Here is an 18,322-nt window from a genome sequence, read left to right on the forward strand (position 1 = left end):
TGCTTATAACGGCATGTGCGTTCAAGTCACTTTCGTCGGAGCAAGATGGCGGAGTACTTTCTCTTAATTAATTACACAAAAATACAGTAAGGTTCTTAAACTCTTGTTCTAGAAAATGAAGAACAAAGAAATGTGCATCAGGTGTACTTTGTATTTTTATGTTTTTAATTAATTTATGAAGCCACTGCCAACTCATCGTTACATGTTGCATTGTTATATTATAATACTATCATATTCTGTGTTGGCGATTAGCTAACTGCGCTGTAAATAGAAAAGCCTGACAATATCACAGCTAAATACCTTTATGTATTGTGTATTCCACCATGTTAATCACTGACACGCCCCCAACTCGGAGATCGGAGCTTAGAGAAAATCCCGAGCTCCCCACTGGTATTTACGCCATTGTGGTGGCGTTCTAGTGCATTCAACTCGTAAATACGATCTATACGAGATGACTTGAACGCACCATAGTAGAATTCGGTCCGATTTTCCCGTGGCGTCTGTCGTTGCTATATGCAACCATGCACTGTGCTCTCCACAATGACAAAGACCTTTTAAGAGCTAATGGATTTCCACCATCGAAAAACGCTTGCTGTAGCTCTGCTACTAGATTTATTTACGAAGAAGAAAAAAAATAGTTTGGGTGCACCCCCATCCGTCATGTTGACTCGCTGCGCCTGGAAAAAATGAGCGCGTCGCTTCAATTATTTGAAATGCCGGTGACACACTGGATGCGTGGCGTAAGCGTCTCAGCTGCGTGGCGTGTCCGTTTTTATTTCGGCTCCCATGTTAACAGGTTAGAGCTTGCACACAACGCGTGCATGCTAGAAATAGAACCGACGCCTATTTTTCACGCGACACGCAAGCGTCTTGGAAGCGTTTCCAGGCAAAATTGAATAGGAAAAGATGTTTATATGACATTTTGACACGAATACATATTAATAAATGTCATTTTGATGTTTGAAAGTGTCTAGGGTTTGACATAAATGCAAATATAAATGCAATTTAAAAAAATATTATCGATTTTCAAATACTGCACCTGTCAATACAGAACGAAATATTCTATAGTCTATATTGCCGTCAACACTGCCGACGTTGTCTTTGCTGCTATATATTTATGTTTAACATGAAGTATAGGCCTTCCACAACTCTCTCCCCATGTGTCAAATATATCACCAATATGTCACCTAGCAGCAGCAGCGCCGCGTCAGACACGCTTCTGGTGTGCAAAGACATGGAAAACGCGACGCAGCCGCCACGCAGCTGACACGCAACAGAAACGCCACACTCACGCCACGCATCCAGTGTGTCACCGGCCTAACCCCTCATTTACACTGCACACGCATGCGGCGCATTACGGCTGCGACAAGGTTTTATTCCGTCCTCCACGCGGTGCCAACTCACACCAGGAGCATTTCAGAAGCGGCCGACTGGATGCGCGAGACCACGTGATTTGCCTGTCCGACGTGGTTTTTCTTGATTTTTGGGTTTCTACCATACGGTCTATGGTTTCTACCAAGGATATTCGTGTGTAATAGGTTTGGGAGTTTGCACAGGGTGTTTATTTTGAATTTGACAATGTTTTTTTTACTTTTATTTTGTATTTCCGGTGCGACTTGGACGCGCGTCCGTCAAAAATAGACTAGGCGCCTATATTTAGCGAAGCGCCGCGGAGAGCCGCTTCTGGGAAGCTTCTGAAACGCGCCGCGTCGCGGCCGGTGTAAACACAAGCATTGACTAGAATGGGCGCGATCAGCTCCGGGAGCCGTGTCGCAGCCGTAATGCGCCGCAGACGTGTGCAGTGTAAATGAGGGGTTACGAACTTGAGCGCGCAAAAGACGCGATACGGCCCTTGGCGAGCTACCTCCAATCAGGCCACGAGCTACTGGTAGCTCGCGAGGGACGTGTTGGAGAAGTGGGAAATCCTTATTTACCTTTTGAATGTTGAGCGTTATTAAATTTTGAATAAATGCTGACGCGGACAAAATGCCCGATTTCCCAACACGTTGAACTGAGCAATGCCATTGTACTATTTTAATAGGCTACTTTTAAACGCATAACGTATAGCTCAGTAATGTAAGTGTTATGTATTTTATGAGAGGGGTGGGGTTTTTGTTGGGAAAGTTGGGGGAGAGCCCCCCTGCACCCCTAGTTCCTACATCTATGGCCCAATGACGCTACGATGAGCATTTACTACTTTTAAAAAATGCAGGTCAGGAAGCGGGTCGGGTACAATATTTTCTTTCTTTTTGTTGCGGTCCGAGTTGCGGGCGGGTTAGTTGAAAACGTCGGTCGGGTGCGGGTTGTTTATACATTGACCCGCGCATCACTGATAGCTGGTATTGGTGGTTCTGGTCATCATCTCTTTGACAAAGCAGCAGCTTAGCCAGGCCTCGTCTGCTTTTTTGGCTATTCCATGGTTGGGGATTATTTAAATGAGGAACATTATGACTTAATAAGGTCCAGGAAAATTGCTTTGTAGTCCAAACGGGCCATTCGTTGTAGTTCTTGGAAAGTGGATTCTGTTAAGTAAAATATTTCCCTTTGGAGAGGACTTTAACTTTGTTACCTTGCAGATTTTTTTATGCTCAAACAGCAACATTACAGTTAAGTAGTTTAAAAAAGTGAAAAATCATAATAACCGATTAATGCACTGTTCCAGTTTAATCACCGTTCTATATTAATGCGCTGATTTCATTGAAACACACAGACGCACATATCACAGATCGGAGATCGCGCACACTCAGAAACATTCAGGAGCACAGAAACTTATCAACGCTACCCCGCGACTTACATTAATAAAATTGCTTCGCTACTGAATCTCTACATTTCTCAATAAGAGGGGTAATATCTTTCACTGTTTTTAAAGTAGCCTAGGCCTAACTAGGCCTATCGTCAAATAGGAGTAAACACACACACACACACACACACACACACACACACTGAATTAAAACCTGAGATAACAATAAATCATCAACATCTAAACCTATAGGTTCATTCTCAAAAAAACTTCTGATTATGACAGAAATAAAGTCAATCTGGTTCGTAATAAGTGAAGCTGGTAATGCTGTTTGTGGAGTTGTTTAATCCTCCTTTGCTGAGATCTTGAGAGATTTAATGTCTTCTTTTATCTTCAGTTGATTTCATCTAAGGCTGTGGCTGGAAGTCAGTAGTTTACTGTAGTTTAAAATCTAAGTAAAATTTACTGAACAAAATAAGTTATTTTCTCTGTGAATGTATTTATGTGAACATAAATGTGAAATGTGAATATATATTTATGTGAATGACTACTCAGGAGAGTAAATGTTGAAATGAAGTGTTATTTTATGTGTTTTTGCACATAATGATATAGTGGAGAATGGAGATCTGTTAGTGTTTAATGATCTGTTGGGATTTAAAGCGTTTCTGTTGAGTTTTTTTGTGTCACCATTGTGTTGAAGAGTAGAGCCTGTGCTTCAGTCCAGGATGAGCAAAGAAACACGGATGTTATGCTGTTTTTTTAAAAGACAATTTAAGTTCTTCACCTCATGCATGTGTGCTGTTGTGAACTAACAATTATCTGCAAGAGGATTGAGTTAAATTGATGTTTTGTAAACTCATTTAAATTAATTTTATTTTTTTAGAAACAATCTTTTTTTAGTGGACTCAAATGAAATAAGATCACAGTATAAATATGAAATGGCAATTGACCAATTTAAAATAATCGGTTTCCTCACATGAAATGAGTTTACACAGGTTTTAATTCATATTGTAAAGACTACAGTAAAGAACTGTAAATTAACAGCTGCTCTTGTTTTGCTGCTTTTACAGGTGTGCTATATTTTTACAGTTTAATTGTAGTTGATGATTTATGGCAATCTTGTAAAATGTACAGGCTTACTGGCAACCAAAATTGCCAGTAAGTTGCTGTAAATTTTACAGTAATTTTTTTACAGTGCACACACACACACACACACAAATATACAGCATTTATTAATTTTAGGGTTAATCTCAACATTTAGCTACTACTATATTTATATGATTTGATACAGTTGTGTATTATCATGATTCAATGCACTGTGAACTAACATGAACATTTTTATCAACTAACATTAACAAAGGTTAATAAATGCTGTAAAATATATTGCAATATGTCATTTCTATATTGGGTGCGTGTGTGAGTGTGTGGGTGGTACATATAGGATAAACGTGTTTTTGTTTTTGTTTTTTTTGTGTGTTTTACCTGGAATATATGGGTGGAGATGGGCAAGAGAGGAAGGTATGATGCGAAGGGGCGGTGTTAGACAATACCACCCCACAAATTTATTCCAACCCTCTGTCATTCTGAACAGCTTTTACTTAGAACTATTCTCTCATCCCCTGATCCGTTATAGCCTGATCAGGCGACGGAGCTCTAGCGAAATAGAAGAGAAGACAGGATTTAACGGAGATGGTTTTCGATTAAAGGGCTGTTTTATCGCCAGTTCATTCTCAAGTAATCGCAGTCTCGCTCAAGAGGACTGGCAACATTTCACTACTTTTTCTACAATTTTATCGACAGAGCAATCTCTATTGTCTAGAGTCTGGGGTCACGATGCATCACTCCCAGATTTTTATCTCAAGATCGAAGGCATCATCCATTATTTTTACAAACGAAAAACAGTGAAAGGCAGAATTGCTCAGCATCTCAATTTTAACTGGAACATATATCACTTTGTTATTTGAGGATCTCAGAGTAAATGGGTAAATATAATATAACTTGGCCGGAAGATGCTCAATGAACGAAATTACATAAAGACGCGAGGATAGAGTAAAGAGTCGGACAGCTTGTAAAGGACAAGGTTCTTCTTTCTGGAGCTGTCAAGTGCAAAACACGGTTTGTTCATTTATGCGTGTAAATTATATTTAACTGACGTATTAGATTTATATTTGTATTATCTCAAATGTATAGGTAACATTTATTATATCTTATAAATATGTTAATCCGTAATTTCAATATTTATTTGTTAGTGAAATGTTTAGAACTACAATTATTTTGAATAAGCTACAATTATTTTGAAAACTGTTCCGCGCAAAAGCACTATCAACTGTTGCTTTACACCTTTTCTTATATTTAAGTTATACGTTTTAGAGTTAGCCTACACTGTATAAATATAGATCACACACCAGTAATTACATTTTTCCATTGCTTTTTCACACTGCGCATATTTTGTAAAAACTAGCAAACACCTAAACCAACTCATTTAAATAAATGAAACATGTATTGTTGTAAATATTTAGCATATAACTTTTACAACTAACGTGGCAGTCCATTATCAATTGTGTGAGCGATAATTTATGTTGATCTAAAAGCAAAGTTACCACAACAGATGTTAACCTTTTGAACCATTTATTATTCTGGTTCCGTTTTGTCCTGTCAGGCAGTACGCGGCAAGCGTTATAGTGTGACAGATGGATGACTTAAATTGTAGGTTAGAACATGACTCCAGAATTATCATATTTGTACTTCATGTTGGAGCCCTATATTGGAAGGTTCTGAAAACATATTTAAATAGACAACAAAAGATGTTGTGCATTTGCGAGATCTATTTTAAACAGATGTATGTGTGTTATTAGAAATAGAAATGCAAAAACTGTTATATTTTAACAATAAAATAATTATTTTGGCCTCTTTTAAAAATAACTAATCAAATTTCAGATGCTTAAAATTGAAATGTGCATTTCTTCGAATAGCTATTAGTGGTATAAAATGTTTTAAAATGTACCACATATTTGTATTAAAATGCATAGCATATGTGCTATGCACCTTCTGCAAATAGGCTACAGTGTCATGGCCATTGAATTTTTGTGAGAGCTGTTGTGGAAATATTATTGTTGTTTCAGCAAATATCTTATTAAAGTAGCTACCATTGAGTGTGCAAAGAAGAGAAAAACATTGGGGAAGGCAGATAAATAATCTTGAAAAAGTAACACAAAACTGTGTAAACATACAATTTGTTTATTGTTTTATTGACCTAATTGTAATTAAGTATGTATTTGTGTTTCAGGACTTTGTGAAACTGATAAATAATAAGAAACTGGTTGAAACTGAAAATGATGTTGAGTCCAGAACAAACTGATTCAGATCTGCCGTGGAGCCAGTCAGACGCTGAAACTATGCTGAACGATATCAAGGTTGGTTGCATCACGGATGAGCCCATGGAGGGAGAGGGCAAGATGAAGTCTCTGGCCCCGCAAACCCTCAGCAGGGAAGAAAAGAGGAGGCGCAGACGCGCCACAGCCAAATACCGTTCAGCCCATGCCACCCGTGAGAGAATCCGGGTTGAAGCCTTCAATGTTGCCTTTGCCGAACTGAGGAAGCTGTTACCTACCCTGCCTCCTGACAAAAAGCTGTCCAAGATTGAAATTCTGAGACTAGCTATTTGTTATATTTCATATCTAAATCATGTGTTGGATGTTTAGCATAAGGTCCCCATATATGAACATACTTCAAGGACACGCGGGGGCCTATTTTCGGCAAACAACACAGTATCCTAATTTCGCAGTTTGTGGTCTGACATTTTGGCTTTTTGCGCTACCTACATTATAAGTGCAATTGGAAGAGATTGAAACCACGTAAGATGGCTACCACCCAAGTGTTCACTAGACAGGTATTAATGAATTTAATGAGATATTATAGCTTAGAGCGGAAATAAAAAACCCTTTAACCAAAATGGTGATTGCTCAAAGAGTTGTGAACCATATAAGACTGTGGTCCCTGCTTTAAGCTACACAGAATAAATGATGCAATAAGGTCGAGAGGGACAAATTGAATAACTTAAGTTATTATATGTGTATATGGATTTTTTTTTTTTTTCTAACGGAAAGAAGTACAGAGATAACCCATTGCATCACTCTGTATAACAGTGAGGGAAGAAACAGCCCCTCTCCTCTAGCTGCTCTGTAGATCTTGTTAGTAATAGTTCAATCAGGAGGAAATGACGTATAAGTGCCACTTGAATTATGACATCGAGATTATAACCACTCGTATTTAAATATTTATTTGTTATTTATTATACTTGTTGAATATGTTTTGATATGATTCATGTCATTTACATTTTCTTTTGAAAGATTGTTGTTTAGAATAATGTACGTTGGTTGTAGGCAATGTTGCTAAAAGAAAAGTTACTGTGTGTTAGACTGTCATTCAGTAATGATCAGAAAAATGTTAAGCATCAACTTGCACCTTTAGTGTTTAATTTTTTGATGCAATTAGTTAGATAAATCTGCTGTTTTTCCTCATCCATTTGTCATGAATTAGAACAACGAATTTATTACAACGAAATCTTTTCTTTTTGCAGGCCTATATAATTTATGAGACAATAGACTGGCAATTCGTTGTATGACCAAAAACTACATAATAAGTCTTACATTTTCTTTCACGTGTGTTCATGTGCTGATGTCTGAGATGTTTATATTCATAAAATTATACAATAAGTTACATTACGTTATAGTAAGTTATTTTTTAGTGAAAACATATCTGCTATCCAAAGATCTTTCTTGACTTTTCAGGGCCATGTCCTTTATTGCTTTATGCACATATTTTGTAATAAAGTCGCTGTGACAGTGTTTTTTATTTTAAGGTAGCCTGTTTTGTTTTTCATATTTTGTTGTTTATTCGTTTATCTTTTTAAAATAAAATAACAATCAAAACATGTTGATTTTTTTATCACAATGACAATTATCTATTAAAATAAAATAGTCTATTTGTTCAATTTAATAAGATTAAATACAAATAAATTTGCCAAGATATGTAAATTCAGTGGAAAACAGATGAAGAGTGGTCAGTCACATTAAGCATTGGAGTGTGGGTTTTGCATTTGTGGGGTTTGCTCCTTGTTCTCCCTCTTGGCTGAAAGGCCGTTTCCCCAGAGAGGGGGCAGGTGTTACTCCAGAGGAGCCAAGACAACCAAATTACTGGCCGTCTGGCACCTCCCGTGGGAAACACAGACACACACACACACATATGCACGCATGCACACACTCACGTTTCCATGTTTCATGGGGATACACCATATAAATAGAGAGAGAGAGAGAGAGAGAGAATTATACTTACATCATACAACAGTAGCATAACAGTTCAATATGCCATAATTATAAATTCAAAGCATATTTTAATACTGACAAGTGTTCTAAACAATGAAACTTAAGCAATTAGGCCATTAGCATGGTTTATCTGTATTTTTTTTTTTAATGTTTAAAAATAAATTGAGAATATATACATCATTGTCTTATACAAAAAATAAAAAAAAAATAAAAATAATTATATATATATATATATATATATATATATATATATATATATATATATATATATATATATATATATATATACAGTACTGTGCAAAAGTCTTAGGCATGTTAATACCCCCCCCCCCCCCCACCCCCCACCCACCCCACAACACAACAGTTGGGTTTGTCCATATTTTACCCAAGCATGGGGTGAAACAACCCAACATTTTTTAGAGTGTATAGTACAGTGGTTTCTCAAGCAAACCACTGGGAATATATGTTTGGAATATCACTCATTCAAAACCTCAGTTCTCTCTGGCTCTGACCACCCTGTTTGTCACCCTTATATTTGTTCAACACTAAACAGTCTGTGGTTTTAGAAGCATCACTTTCCTTGATCAAGTATATTGGTATAGTATCTGTTTAATTCACATTTTCTCTTCACTTGCTGAAGATAACAAAACATTTTACACTTACACAACAGCACTCACATTCATACACTGGCTCAGTGATTGCATGATAGTGCTTAATGTAACTTTGTAATGTCTTGAGACCACCAGAAAGGATTTACAAGAGCATCTCTTGTAATCCAAGGCTTAACATGCTTTTTCCAGATGATAATTTACTTTGTTTATTGTTGGCTGATGTCTCTAAAAGATTTGACAGTACAAGTAGTAGTGCATTGTAAAATAATTACGGTCATTTAGCAAACATAACACCAGTTTCAATTTAATTATGGAAAAAGAACAGAGCAGCGTATTTCTTAAGAGGAAGCCGCTGCGACCCTGCACCCATTATGCACAAGAGTTGTCAAATCAAGTCAGTGAGTATGATTTTTTACTGGGGAAAGAAACAACCCTCAATGAAAATATTTTATCCCCTGACATTTTACTAATTGATATTGATAGCCTTATTGATTACCTGTTCATTTTTCATGTAGTATCCTTGTGTTAATCTCAGAAGCAAAGAATGAAGAGAGTTGTCATACTTTACAATACATTATGCCAGAAAAAATCAAGATCAAACACTAGTGATTAGCTTTCTGTCAAACTTGTTGTTAATGCTATTCCAGGTGGGTTGATTGGGTTTAATTTTGCCAATGATGTTTTAAATTTGACTGAAATTGTTCAAATTAAATGAATAAAATGCGAAACACTCTAAATTAAAACCAAATATATTGCATGGACAAATGCATCACCCACTGATAATTTATATAGATTTGTTTATGAGTTTTAACTTTTTAAGAGTATTTGTGGTAATATGTCCTATCCATTCAGTTAATTTTTGCCCATGCTGCAACTCAAAACATACCCTAATCTAAAACTGCCAACTGTAGTCTTGTTTTGAGTGGGTAACAGACTGTGAATGTAGCCGGCACATGTGTGTTTGTTTATGAGAAAAGGCCATATTGCCTCGCTGTTCACCATGGATTATGTAATGGCAAAGACCTACAAGTGACCATATGTCAGGAAGTGTACAGACGGCCAAGAATTCTATTCACTATTGTCCTGTTTGTGGTTCTCACATCATCATAATTCAGGTACACTTTTCTAGAATTCAGAATGGAACAATATACATAGGACACACATTCACATTCACATTCACACTTTGTTCTATGTGAAGCTTCTGACTAGAGAAACACAAGAAGCAGCCATATGTCCACAGGTCTTAGCACTTAAAAAGCAGAAGGGAGTGTCTGCGTTTTTTATCCTCCTCCATTATAATTGTGTTCTATCTTCAATGCCTAAAGCCCATCTCCCAATACACCTTCAACCTACCCCTTTTCACTCATTCCATTGATATCCATCAGAGGTGTGTGTTGTAGAGTAAGTGTACATGTGTGTTGCACTAGCAGTGATGTACAAAGGCAGATCCATGTGTTGAAATGTGGCCCCCAGGATGGCCACATTATGCTTGCCCACTTCACCAGCAGGGACCCAGACTGGAGCTGGCTCATGGCCCTTTGTCTCCAAACAGATGGAAAACACTAGAGTAGAGAGAGTGAGAGAGAATGAGAGAAGAGAAGAAAGGGAATACAGAAAAAAGAAGTCAGTCTATTTTCATTACCTCGCATATTGAGAGTGACATGCTCACAATACTTCAGTGTCGGATAGTCTCTGTCTTATTCAAGCTCATGCTCAGGCCATCTGTACACACAACATGCATGCATTAACACATAGAGCAGTAAACTCCATATATGTAAGTATAGTACCTCGCAAGCTCTATCTCACTAAATCAAGTGGAAGTTTTAAAAGTATGCTTAATGTGTATTTCTTTTAGTACTATTTGTAGTTGTATTTATTGTAGAGGCCAACACAGAGCAATATTGCGTGTGTGTGAGTAAATAATGTGTGTGTGTGTGTGTGTGTGTGTACGTTAAGGTGGCCCTTATTTTTCAAGTTTTGATTTATAATTGTCTGACCCCCTCAAGTTGTTCCAATACATGAAAAAATAATTCAGGCAAAATATGAGCTCATTTGAACAATATTTAGAGGTGGCTCGATGACGTTGAAATTTTGTATAATCAGTTATTACGCTCAATTTGTGATAATTACCACTTGCCTAATTTTATCTAAACTATTTAAATTACATACTTGCTTATTTAATGGCAATTCTGAATTTACACCTATTTTGCACAAAATATATTCTATGCATTTCTTGCAGAAGAATAAATTGTGTTAACGACGGGCTAACGAAGCCACTTTCACAGAAATGCGTGGTGTTAAGAAACTCTGAACTATTGACTTTGAACTGTGCAAACTTAGTCCAGGCAAAGTAGTGTTTTACGACAATAAAACTTTACATAGTAAAAGTACATGAAAAGTAACTTTATTTGTATTACAAGTTTCTTTTGAAATGAATTTGAATATGCACATGAGTGCCACACTTATTGAATGTCCTAATTTGCATATAGGCAGAAACACCATTCATATGTAAGACAAATACATCGACCCGATCTTCATTCAATCATCCTACTGCCAATGGGTGATGGCAATGCTGCTTTTAGACTGGCCTCTAACCTGAAAACTGCCTGGCTTGGTAGTACCTGCCAGGGGTATAACCCCCTCTGGTATAGTCTTCAGGGTCAGTAACAACAGGTAACAACAACATGGGGAGGTTTCTTTTTTATTTTATTTTATTTGATTTTAGGTTTTTTCTTTAACTAACCTAGATATTGCTGTTGCTAGCTTCTCATAACAATGCAAAGCTACTTTACAAACGGTAGAAGAAGGTAGAAGCATATCAACGCCTGGTCTGAAATACTTGCTAACTACAAAAAGAGAAGCAGTTTTGGTGTCTGGCAAAATTATTTTAAAGAGCTGTAATGTCTGGAAAGTGTGTCTATCTGGTTTTTCATCTGTCTTCTGTGTGAGAGTGAATCGTTTAGTTGGTAAGAATGACTTCTGCCTGTAATCTTGTAATCTTAGGGACTGTTCGTTATTTATTTAAGGGGCCACCGGAGGAGTTTTGAGATCTGTTGTCAAAAAAGACATGACCCTCCCTTCGCCAGCAATAAATTTTTCTATGACCCTCCAAAATGATTGTGAAAAAAGGCATGACCCTCCCCGATAATTTATTGATTAGCCTAATTCTGTACTGGTTTGCGCTTGGCAAAGATGTTCAGATAGCCATTGTTTGTTTGTTTTTTAAACCATAAACTCTTGCTTTCTCATCTTACTAGGGCTGTAACGATAGACCAAACCTACGATTCGGTTCGTATCACGATTTTTTATTTTAGATTTGAAAAAAAAAAATCATGTTTTCGGTGCTGATGCGGTGTGACTCGTTCAACATGTGGGTTGCGTTGCGAATAAAGCATCTAAAAGCTGTCACAAAGAACCGGCAAAAGTAATGATTATTAATATGTCATATATAGCTAGACATTTTAATTGTTTTTAATAAACAAGTGTTTTCTGTGTCTACTGCAAAGATGAAGTTGACGATGCGTCGCGATCTTCTCAGAACGCGCCAGAGAGAAATGCACATTTCATAAGGAGAAAGCAGTCTGTTTTCCTTCGTTTTGAATTGTTCTGCATGTTTAAAAGTAGACATTTCAAGCTTTCTATATATTTCTCAGGTCTGTGAGGCAAGTAGCATACCTTACGCTGAGTTTCGGTTCATTTATGAGACAAGAGTCCAGTTCACTCGCCCGCGCCTCCGTGTCATGATTATCTATTTTCTACTATATTTAGACTACTTCTTATTTATTAAATCCAGATGAAACATTGATTAAAATTAAGATAAAATTAATAAAAAAACGAAATTCACTTTAAAGAAAGGCTTTGTGCTTTCTGTTTGAGGTCTCTGTGCAATTTTTAAAGTCGCTTCAGAGCAGTCATATCCGTGCGTAATGGAGAACTGTCACGTCCGTAACATTTTTTTTTTTTTTTACATCAATGCAAACACGAAAAATAAAATAAAAATAATATAAAATTTAATTTTCTGTGGAGGCCGATCTTTATTCATCCGGTGGGTATATATATTTTGGTTTGCACAGTGTAATTTATAGAATTACTAAAAAATATTTTGCCACCTAAAAGTTAAAGATTTTTTTGTGTCACGTCACATGTGTATTTCCCTCATATTAAATATAAAACGCATGTGTAGACTGATATTTTTCTAATGTCTTGACTCCTTTCAGACGTTTCAAATAAATGCTTTTTCTGCGAATTTTTATTTTAAGTTTTGACTGCAAATGTCACGTCCATTCACTGGAATCGCCCAATTTTAACGAATTTATCCTCAACTAGTTTTTGTGGTGTAGGTCTATGTATTTTTTGTTAACTTAAATAATAGCCTACTAATAGTGATTTAAAGATGTGGTAGCGCTGCGAAGATCGCGAGTCGTCAACTTCTTCTGTCTAGCCGACACTGACATAAAAAATAACTGTTTTATTAGTAAACAATTAAAATGTCTCCTGCTATATTGAACATATTTGCCTGTTCCTTACAAAACACTGACAGTGGGGTTTTTGACTGTTTTCTTCTTTTTTTTTTTTTTTCTTTTTTTTTTTGAGCAGCTGCGGACAAATTATTTCGACACACACACACACACACACACACAATATTGATAAACAGGACAATAAAAATTTCATTTAATTTATTGTTTAATAAAATTATAAGCCTATTATTTTTAGTTTATTAACAGCAACAACAGCTGTAAAGATGAAGTTGACGATCGCCATCTCCGTAGTAGTGAACACGCCTATAGAGAGAAATGCACATCATTACATAACCAGAGAGTAGCCTATTTCTTTTCGTTTTAAATTGTTAAAAAGACATTTCAAGCTTTCTTAAGATATATTTCATGTATGTGAGGCATATGCTGAGTTTCGTTAAGTTAGGATGAGATGCGCTCCTGTTTACGAGCAGTGCAAGTGACCACGCGGGCGCCTCTATGATTGTGTTGTCTGCTATATTTGGTATTTGGCAATTGGTTGATAAAAAAAAATATATTAAAATTAAGATACAATTTATACAAAACGAAATTCACTTAAAAAAATCGTTTTCTGCAAAACAAAACTTAATTAAGTGGTCAAAATCATGTCTGACCCCGCTCCATGTCTCTCGATATTGCGTATACTCGTGTGTGCGGTTCACTTTTCATAATCAACATAGATGAAAAAATAACATTATTATATTTTAACAAAAATTAAACTAAATGAGCTTATTTAATGGTAACAACACAGTAGGCCTACAGACTCTGTATTTGTACAAATTGCTGCACATTCATTTTATTCTGAATTTTGCACACACAAGTTGAAAGGCATTTGTTTGTGCATGCATGTAAAACATATCTGCAACATTTATCAAGTTCACTGATAATTATGCGTGCATTTATTAATTATTATCTTAATGAATAATGTAACAAGGACGAAGCATGTAAACTGTTTGTTTAGAATTTGGATCGATCATCGCAAATAGATCCGAATGAAGAAATGTACAAAACCATAGGCTATAGAAAATGGGTGGGCCCGGACCTAAATGCCCACCCGGGCCCAATGGTAGCGCCGCGGCTGGTGGTAGCCCTACATCTTACACATCGTAGAAACAAAATAAGAATGGAAACTAAAATATGCAGTATCGCCCTGTATACAGCGCACATTCTATCAGCAGTTCTGGCGCCTCAGTCCCAATACTGTTAAACTCGACGTACGTTCACATCACATGTTAATGCAGCGGTAGAGTTAGGCTACACTCACAGGACACTGTGCACTTAACAAAAGTTCATTATTTGCTCGTGCTTTAAAGCTTTGCCGGGTAAACATTTCTTTGGCATTCTGTTCTGACATGATGCACTTTTTCTAAGCGCGACCTGAAGCGCACACTGTCAAACAGCGCCAAATTGGATTTTTGTTGGGTCAGACCTATCTGATATCGAAGGGGGGCTGATAACGCGAGATCAACATGGAGCTAAATGGAAAAAAATAGCACAAAACAAGCCACTTTGAAATGTTGCTGTTTTAATGAATATAAAAGTTGGGTGACCCTCCCCCTAGACTAAAAAAAGTTGGATGACCCTCCCCTCAACAAAGAATAAAAAGACATGACCCTCCCCTATTTTCCTCCGGTGGCCCCTTCCATAAATACCGAACGGTCCCTTACCAACAATACCAATCATTTGTAAATCTACCAGCCCAAAATTTAATCTCACCACGTTACTAATGACTAAGATGGCTATTCTGACTTTCTTCTGATGTTATCTGTGGGGGAATGTCATTAGGTAAGGCTTGTTCGCAAAAAAAAAAAAAAAAAAAAAAAAAAAAAAATTTAGAAAGCAACTGGAGGCAAGATTGTGCAATCAATTCTTAAGGTCAATATAAGTCTTTTTGTGGCAAGTGACCCAGGTAAGTGTGGCAAGTGACTTCAAATGTATTGTGTTTATTCATAGGTTAACTTTCTGAATGGACATGAATGTGTTAGTTATTTGGCCCCTGTTTTTTCTACTTGTGACTTTATGGTTTCTTGGCCATAAGTCAATTGGGCTTAGTGTTGAGCTCATTTGCATTTTTAAAATAGATTTTTTCAAAGAAACTTGTAAAACAAAAATGTTACTTTTCATGTATACTTTCACTGTGTAAAGTTTTATTGTGGTAGAAGTAAAGGAAAAAATTAAGCCTATGCGGGTGTATTTTGGGTAGCCTATATTCGATTAGTGTATAGCTCATTTGCATATTCAAATTCATTTTCAAAGAAACTTGTAATACAAAAAATTTGACTCTTCATGGGTACTTTCATTGTGTAAAGTTTCATTTTGATAGGAGTAAAGGAAAAAAATAACCCCATTGGCGTGTATTGTTGTCTGGCCCTTGGCACACATCTCAGATTGATGAGAATTTAACATATTTCCTCAACTAGGATTTCTTAGGACTTTTAGTATGTTGTTCTGGACACCTCATAGAAATGATCTAAGCTGCAAAAAATTATTTTACAATTAGTTCTATTTTTGGCTCCAAAATTAGTTACTTTGCCTGGACTAAATGTGAAAAGATGCGTATCATCAGTTATCTTACAATAGTCAAATGTATGTTGTGTAAGATATATTTGGTTAAATAATTAATAAAGTACTCACATTGAACTGTGATCAAGTAATAGGCTATGTGATCTGATGCATTCTGCAAACTGTGTGTAGTATTGAATACAATGCTCAATGCTAAACGTTTTAGAATGAAGAATTTTGCTGACTTGTAGAATTGCCTACAAAAACAGCAAACTTTGATGTGCTTGAGCTACCTCTAGATATTAATATTTTTGCCCCATTTTTTTTCTGGGGTGTTTTTAGCATAAATGGAACAAATCTAGCGGGTCAGGCTGCAGAAAAACGAAAAAAAAAATTTTTCGTACATTTAAGGGCCACCCTAGTGTACGTGTGTGTGTGTGTGTGTGTGTGTGTGTGTGTGTGTGTGTAAAGTGACAGTAAAGACATTTATAATGTTACAAAAGCTTTTTCTATTTCAGGTAAATTCTGATCTTTTGAACTTTCTATTCATCAAAGAATCCTGATATTTTTCTTTCTGAAAAACTGTTTTCAACATTGATAATAATAATAATAATAATTCACAAGTTCACATCTACATATAATTATTACGGTAAAGGTTATGCGTATTTGGCGTGCTGTCCGGGTCGAGGGCTCCGAGCTCGGAATTTCTGCCCCGAACCCAGAGTACTCCCCCCGTTGGTAAGAGTAGATGGAACTAGAAGTGAGGAGATGGAACTAAAAGTGAGGAGATGGGGTGGAGGTGGGATGCTGAATAAACTGTCAAGGAACAGAGGTGGGTTCTGCTGTTATTTATATTGTTCTGAGTTGATTACTGCCTGATCTCCACTTGTGCTAATTGGGTTAATTATCTGCACCTGCTCCTCCCGAACCTTGTTAATAAAACATCATTTCACGAGTTCACATCTACATATAATTATTACGGTAAAGGTTATGCGTATTTGGCGTGCTGTCTGGGTGGAGGGCTCCGTGCTCGCAATTTCTGCCCGAACCCAGAGTACTCCCCCAAAAAAGCAAAAAGAGCAAAGGACAGCCGCCAGACTAAAGAGCCCCCCAAAATGCAAAAATTTGGCGGGCTGGCGATTTGAGAATAAGCCTGGTTGCTTGACCCGGAGGGTCTGCTGGCTCACGAGTGGGGAACAGACGTAATTTTGGAACAACGACAGGAGCAGCTCACGGCGTCGGGCTGGTGGGTTCTATGTATCTGCTGGAAGGGAGAGAGGAAACATAGATTAATGCTACATCTGCTGGGAGACAAATGCTCGCTAAATGGACAAAGAGAAAACAGATGCATGTTATGTCCGCTGGGAGACCAATGCTCGATGGACAGAGAAAGGAGAAGCCTAGATGCATGCTACGTCCGCTGGGAGACCAATGCTCCCTGGACAGAGAAAGGAGAAGCCTAGATGCATGCTACGTCCGCTGGGAGACCAATGCTCGCTGGACAGAGAAAGGAGAAGCCTAGATGCATGCTACATCCGCTGGGAGACCAATGCTCGCTGGACAGAGAAAGAGGAGACCTAAATGCATGCTACGTCCGCTGGGAGACCAATGCTCGCTGGACAGAGAAAGGAGAAGCCTAGATGCATGCTACGTCCACTGGGAGACCAATGCTCGCTGGACAGAGAAAGGAGAAGCCTAGATGCATGCTACGTTCGCTGGGAGACCAATACTCGCTGGACGGAGAAAGGGGAAGCCTAGATGCATGCTACGTCCGCTGGGAGACCAATGCTCGCTGGACAGAGAAAGAGGAGACCTAAATGCATGCTACGTCCGCTGGGAGACCAATGCTCGATGGACGGAAAAAGAGAAAACGGATGCATGCTATGTCCGCTGGGAGACCAATGCTCGCTGGACAGGGAAAGAGTAGCCCTAGATGCGTGCTACGTTCGCTGGGAGACCAATGCTCGCTGAATGGAGAAAAAAGGAAACATAAGTTCTCTACAGGAGAGTTCTTGCTGCGTCCGCTGGGAGACCAATGGTTACTGGACGAAGAAAGAGGAAACATAAATGCATGCTAAGTCCGCTGGGAGATCAATGCTCGCTGGATGGAGAAAGAAGACTTCGGGTAGACGACCTGGAGGGTTTTTATCGACGAGAGTTTGGTGGGCTTTTTTAATGTGGAACCGGTTGGTCCTGATGTAGCTTTGGAACGCATCTGAGGACCATCTTCCGAGAGCTTGGATCTGCTGCTGGGAGAGGCCTTTTTTGGCTGCTGAGGTTGCTGCCCCGATGCAGAAAGAGTGACTGGAGAACATTTTTGCTGGGATGCCTGACTGTTGGAGAACGGATTTGAGGTGTTTCTGGAACCAAAAGCGTGTCACAGGTTTGTTGGAATCATCTATGAATAGGGGATCAAGAGGGGATTGAGCCTGAGAGCTTCTTCATTGAAGAAAAGCCCAAACGGATTGGTATGGTTGGATTGGCGATGAGAGTGTTGAAGATGTAGATGAAATGGCCTTTTTTGGTTTGGTATGTTTTGCTTTGCTTAATCAAATATGAGATGGTTTCGCTATCCAGTACTGATAAGTCTGAGATGGTGGGGTGGACTCTTGGGTCGAATTTGGAAGTGAT

At 37.8% G+C, this 18,322-nt stretch overlaps 1 protein-coding gene across 2 annotated transcripts; it reads left to right on the forward strand.

Moving 5' to 3' along the window:
* Positions 1-4,236: 4,236 nt before the first annotated feature.
* LOC307153440 (helix-loop-helix protein 2-like) lies at positions 4,237-7,644 on the forward strand. 2 transcript variants are annotated; one of them, XM_079862883.1, is made up of 2 exons: positions 4,237-4,258; positions 6,027-7,644. In XM_079862883.1, the coding sequence occupies exon 2, from the start codon at positions 6,073-6,075 to the stop codon at positions 6,439-6,441; it is 369 nt and encodes a 122-aa protein (XP_079719009.1). In that variant the 5' UTR covers positions 4,237-4,258; positions 6,027-6,072; the 3' UTR covers positions 6,442-7,644. The 2 variants fall into 2 exon arrangements, with proteins under 2 accessions (XP_079719009.1, XP_079719008.1); XM_079862882.1 differs by lacking the exon at positions 4,237-4,258 and adding an exon at positions 4,335-4,855.
* Positions 7,645-18,322: the final 10,678 nt, after the last annotated feature.

Source organism: Squalius cephalus, assembly GCF_949319135.1.
Source record: "Squalius cephalus genome assembly, chromosome: 2".
NCBI lineage: Eukaryota > Metazoa > Chordata > Actinopteri > Cypriniformes > Leuciscidae > Squalius > Squalius cephalus.

What these genes read in the sequence shown, in the direction of transcription:
- LOC307153440 (XM_079862883.1), top strand. Translation starts at nt 6,073, where the DNA reads ATGATGTTGAGTCCAGAACAAACTGATTCAGATCTGCCGTGGAGCCAG.